This window comes from Trichomycterus rosablanca, chromosome 2 (genome assembly GCF_030014385.1).
Source record: "Trichomycterus rosablanca isolate fTriRos1 chromosome 2, fTriRos1.hap1, whole genome shotgun sequence".
Lineage (NCBI taxonomy): Eukaryota > Metazoa > Chordata > Actinopteri > Siluriformes > Trichomycteridae > Trichomycterus > Trichomycterus rosablanca.
The window spans coordinates 45230102-45235564 of record NC_085989.1 but is presented as its reverse complement, the minus strand read 5'-3'; the positions used below and the strand labels follow the sequence as shown (position 1 = coordinate 45235564).

The 5463-nt window shown below is 41.0% G+C and overlaps 1 protein-coding gene across 1 annotated transcript; it reads right to left on the bottom strand.

The window, feature by feature from the left end:
- Positions 1-1435: 1435 nt before the first annotated feature.
- On the bottom strand, positions 1436-4605 carry LOC134301783 (serine/threonine-protein kinase pim-1-like). Its single transcript, XM_062986663.1, has 9 exons — positions 4582-4605; positions 3782-3857; positions 3394-3609; positions 3083-3177; positions 2855-2905; positions 2278-2650; positions 2012-2188; positions 1721-1829; positions 1436-1527 (listed from the first exon to the last, which is right to left on the bottom strand). Exons 1-9 carry the CDS (start codon positions 4603-4605, stop codon positions 1512-1514), a joined length of 1137 nt encoding a protein of 378 aa, XP_062842733.1. The 3' UTR covers positions 1436-1511.
- Positions 4606-5463: the final 858 nt, after the last annotated feature.

Here is a 5463-nt window from a genome sequence, read left to right as displayed (position 1 = left end):
GTGTGTTGTACCTATCTTATAATATCTGGTGTGTGTTGTACCTATCTTATAATATCTGGTGTGTGTTGTACCTATCTTATAATATCTGGTGTGTGTTGTACCTATCTTATAATATCTGGTGTGTGTTGTACCTATCTTATAATATCTGGTGTGTGTTGTACCTATCTAATAATATCTGGTGTGTGTTGTACCTATCTTATAATATCTGGTGTGTGTTGTACCTATCTAATAATATCTGGTGTGTGTTGTACCTATCTAATAATATCTGGTGTGTGTTGTGCCTATCTTATAATATCTGGTGTGTGTTGTACCTATCTAATAATATCTGGTGTGTGTTGTGCCTATCTTATAATATCTGGTGTGTGTTGTACCTATCTAATAATATCTGGTGTGTGTTGTGCCTATCTTATAATATCTGGTGTGTGTTGTACCTATCTAATAATATCTGGTGTGTGTTGTGCCTATCTTATAATATCTGGTGTGTGTTGTACCTATCTAATAATATCTGGTGTGTGTTGTACCTATCTAATAATATCTGGTGTGTGTTGTACCTATCTTATAATATCTGGTGTGTGTTGTACCTATCTAATAATATCTGGTGTGTGTTGTACCTATCTTATAATATCTGGTGTGTGTTGTACCTATCTTATAATATCTGGTGTGTGTTGTGCCTATCTTATAATATCTGGTGTGTGTTGTACCTATCTTATAATATCTGGTGTGTGTTGTACCTATCAAATAATATCTGGTGTGTGTTGTACCTATCTTATAATATCTGGTGTGTGTTGTACCTATCTAATAATATCTGGTGTGTGTTGTACCTATCTTATAATATCTGGTGTGTGTTGTGCCTATCTTATAATATCTGGTGTGTGTTGTACCTATCTAATAATATCTGGTGTGTGTTGTACCTATCTTATAATATCTGGTGTGTGTTGTACCTATCTAATAATATCTGGTGTGTGTTGTACCTATCTTATAATATCTGGTGTGTGTTGTGCCTATCTTATAATATCTGGTGTGTGTTGTACCTATCTTATAATATCTGGTGTGTGTTGTACCTATCTTATAATATCTGGTGTGTGTTGTGCCTATCTTATAATATCTGGTGTGTGTTGTACCTATCTAATAATGTCTGGTGTGTGTTGTACCTATCTTATAATATCTGGTGTGTGTTGTGCCTATCTTATAATATCTGGTGTGTGTTGTACCTATCTGGGGACAATTTGTGGTTCCTGAAGCTTTTTACTTATGAATTATAAAAACAAATGATGTTTAATAATTATAAAGTAGCTGAACTAACAGTAATTTTTGTTTTGTGGCTATGTAGCCATTTCAGTTCATGTGTTCTGTTAATCATTTTGTCTCTGAGAACTTAAGGAATCTTCTTCACATTCATAGTGATTGTTACATGAAACTACAATGAAACCAGGCATTTACACAAGAACATTTATTTTTATTCATGGTCTTTCACACACACACACACACACACAGTCTTCTTTCTATAATCTTCATCCATACAGCTGCCTGTAGAATAAACACACAAGAAATTAAATAACAGAAACACAAAATACAATCAATATTTTAATAGTTTCATGTTATTTCTTCTACTTATCCTAATTATATTAGCATTACAATCTTTGTAAGTATTCTCTGTGATCTAGACCATATTACAAGATCTTTAGTTCTAACTTATTAAGTCTGTTTCATTCTTACTAACCCTAACCTCATACTGTTCTCTGAAAACCACTCATGCTGAAGGATTTCTGTAAGGCTGAGACGTTTTTCAGGCATTTTTTCCAGACACCTACTTATCAGATGGCAGCAAGCTGTGTGCAGTGATAAAATGAGATTAAAATGTTGTTGTATTTAAAACTTTATTTATTATTTACACTTTCTATCATTGTAATGACTAAATAAACTTGATCAAACTTTTTAAATCATGTTTTCATGCAGGTTTTACAGACCGTGTGTTTCTAGATCTTAATGTGAGCTGTTTCCATTTTCTTACTTTCAGAAAGTTCAGGTAAAAAGTCCAGGCTCCCATCAACAATCTCCTCTTCGTCCCCGAACGGCATCTCTCCACAAACTATGGAGTACAGGAGTACGCCCAGACTCCACACAGTAGCAGGGCAGCCATACATTTCCTCCTCAACTATCCACTCAGGTGGAGCGTATGACTTAGTGCCTGAGTGAAAGAGAGAAATGCTTTAGAAAAATACTTCTCCACTCAAATCCATTTCATTCTGTAACTAAGTAGTTTTGAGGTGAACTTACCTGAAAATGAGGTGTACGCTGTTTCCTTGTGTAAGTCCCCACAGCCAAAGTCGATCAGCTTGACCTCCAGTGTGTCGGTGTTCACCAGAAGATTTTCTGGCTTGATGTCCCGGTGAAAAACTCCACAATCGTGGCAGTGAATTGCAGCCAGAACCACCTGCCACATGATGAGCTGAGCCACAAGTTCATTCATTGGGAATTGTTCAATGAAGTCAAAGAGGTCCATACAGGGGATGGGTCGCTCCAGGATTAGGATGTAGTACTCGGGCGTGTCAAACCAGTCCAGTAGCTTCAGCACAGAATTACACTGAGGTGGCTTGGATACCATCTTCATTAACGCCACCTCCGCAGGAAGTGGGTACGTCTCTCCAGGCTAATAGAACAACAGACAGGGTTTGGAATCAGTAGTAGGTCTAAACTATCATGAGCAGGTCTGTTAGTAAAGATCTGGGCTGGTCTAAGGCAGTAAGTGGACCAACAGTTTTGGTCTAGATCTGGTCTATGAAGGTTTTTATCTTGTTTAAACCTTGTTGAGTTTTTGTGATACTTTATTAGTAAAAGAAAAAGATGAACTTACAATAGTGATGAATCTGTCGCGGGGATCCTTCAGTACATATTTCACGGCAACCTGTTCACAAATACAAACACAATTAGTGGATTTAGTTGTACAGAAGTAATAATAATAAACATTAGGGTTTGGTTAAAGAATCTCATCGTCCAAGTAGAACATTTCTCCTTCTGATTGTATCTTATTAATGTGTAATGCTCTACACTTCCTGTCTTGTGTTTATGTGCTGATGTTCACCTGTTTCTCATCTGCATTACAAACTCCAGCATAAACCGCACCACAGCCTCCTTCTCCCAGCAGCTCTCCCACAGTGTAGCAACAATCAAAACTCTCTGTAAAAGTGATTTTTTTATTCCATTAAAGTCGAATTCACATAGAAAATGTACATCATATCAGCAGTACTAAATATTTGTTATATAAAGGCTGTCAGTGGATTTTGGCTGTATTCTGTATTTCTGCAGGTGTAATATAATCTCTGTTGGTTGATATAGCAGGTAACAGATGTACAACAATATATTATTACAGGAATTAGTGGAGATTAAACTGACCTTCATGGTTCAGGATGTTGAAGAAATGAACGGTGGTGGTTGGATCCTCTGGGCTTTCTTCATCGGTCAGGATTTCTTCTTCTGCACCTACTGAACAAACCCCTGAAGAGCTGTATGTACTGTACTTACCACCGCTCTCAACAGAGGCATCAGAGTCATTCAACTCAGCAGCACATTCAAAGATCACTTCACCAAGGCTGATCTCAGCTACAGAGGCTAAAGGTCAAAGGTAGGAGGGTGTCGAGAGAAGAAGGTGAAACAGAAACAGTGAAACAGAAACAGTTCAGCTATTTTGAAGCTAAAGTCTGCAGGTAAGGAGAGCATAAGCCCAGCACCAGTCCAGCACCAACAACTGTTTTATTTCATTCATTTAATGTTCATATTTTACCTGAAGCTCCAGATGCTTTTTGGTGCTGATCTGAGTCTGAACTAACTGCAGACGATGACGACTTCCTGTCTAGTGTCTATCAAACATGTCACACTGCTAGCCTCGGTGTGCTCATATGTGCCACGCCCCTCTTCTCTGTGTGCACACTCACTCCCCTGCCATGCCTCACAGGTGATTGGCTCCCTGAGCTAATCAGCCCCAGCTGCTCCTCATCAAGGAGCATTTATAAGGAGAGCTGGGGCAATGGGCAGGTTGGAGATTATTGTCGGTGTAACTCTGTTTGTGTCTTGTATCTCTGCTCCTGGTAACTCTGCCCGTTCTCGTCTTGTTTGCTCTGTTTGCTCTGTTTGCTCTGTTTGCTCTGTTTGCTCTGTTTGCTCTGTTTGCTCTGTTTGCTCTGTTTGCTCTTTGATTAGCCTGTCTGTTAGCCTGTGTAGTCTGATTAGCCTGTTTAGTCTTTGTTTAGCCTGTCCGTTAGCCTGTTTAGACTGTTTAGCCTGTTTAGTCTTTGTTTAGCCTGTCCGTTAGCCTGTTTAGTCTGTTTTGCCTGTTTAGTCTTTGTTTAGCTTGTCCGTTAGCCTGTTTAGTCTGTTTTGCCTGTTTAGTCTGTGTTTAGCCTGTCCGTTAGCCTGTTTAGACTGTAGTCCTGTTCAGTCTGTTTAGTCCTGTCTAGTTCTTGTTTAGCTTAGGGTTTAGGTTTCCTGTGTGTTTAGTTTAGCTTTAGTTAGCTTAGCATAGGTTGTGTGTTTGGTTTTGTGTCCTGTCTTGTCTTTATCATTAAAATATCGTTTCTATCTCACATCTCTGCGTTTGTGTCCGCCCATCCTGTCCGTCTAGCCCACAAACCGTTACAGAATAATCTCCCAAAGAGGACACAGCGAGATGTTTTTTGTCCATGTTTTTCCGGACTTCGGCTCCATGAGGTTTCCTCAAACCTTCCCGCTTAGTAGGCCAGCTCCATATGATGGAAGCGACTCAGGCGTCGAAGGCTTCCTTCTACAGAGCCAGCTCTACCTGCAGAACCTTCTGGACCCCCAGCCAGCTGAAATCGACAGGGTGCGATTTATGATGTCTCGGCTGAGGGGTGCTGCTCGTGAGTGGGCTAAGCAGCTTTGGTCTGACAGGGGAGTTGAGCTGAACTCGGTTAAGGTGTTTGAGGGCCTCATGAGAGCAAAATTTTCCTGCAGCAAAGCGCCCACTGCTAATGTGGTCCGGGTTCCAGTGTCTCCAGGGTCCAAACAGCTGACTTCTGACGCATATCCAGGGTCCAAGCAGCTGATTTCGGGCGCCTCTCCAGTGTTTTCGCAGCTGAGTCCAGTTTCTCCAGGGTCCAAACAGCTGACTTCTGACGCATATCCAGGGTCCAAGCAGCTGATTCCGGACGCCTCTCCAGTGTTTTCGCAGCTGAGTCCAGTTTCTCCAGGGTCCAAACAGCTGACTTTTGACGCATATCCAGGGTCCAAGCAGCTGATTCCGGACGCCTCTCCAGTGTTTTCGCAGCTGAGTCCAGTTTCTCCAGGGTCCAAACAGCTGACTTTTGACGCATATTCAGGGTCCAAGAAGCTGATTTCGGACGCCTCTCCAGTGTTTTCGCAGCTGAGTGACTTTTCTCCAGTGTTTTCGCAGCTGAGTCCAGTTTCTCAAGGGTCCACACAGCTGACTCCGGACGCCTCTTCTCAAGG

Bases quoted from the DNA above. Each gene is read 5' to 3' on its own strand.
- LOC134301783 (XM_062986663.1), bottom strand. From the start codon at position 4,605: ATGGGCGGACACAAACGCAGAGAT. The intron at 3,858-4,581 runs GTGAGATAGAAA...CATGTTTGATAG, and splicing joins GCGGACACAAACGCAGAGAT to ACACTAGACAGGAAGTCGTC. The intron at 2,906-3,082 runs GTGAACATCAGC...ATTTGTGAACAG, and splicing joins GTAATGCAGATGAGAAACAG to GTTGCCGTGAAATATGTACT.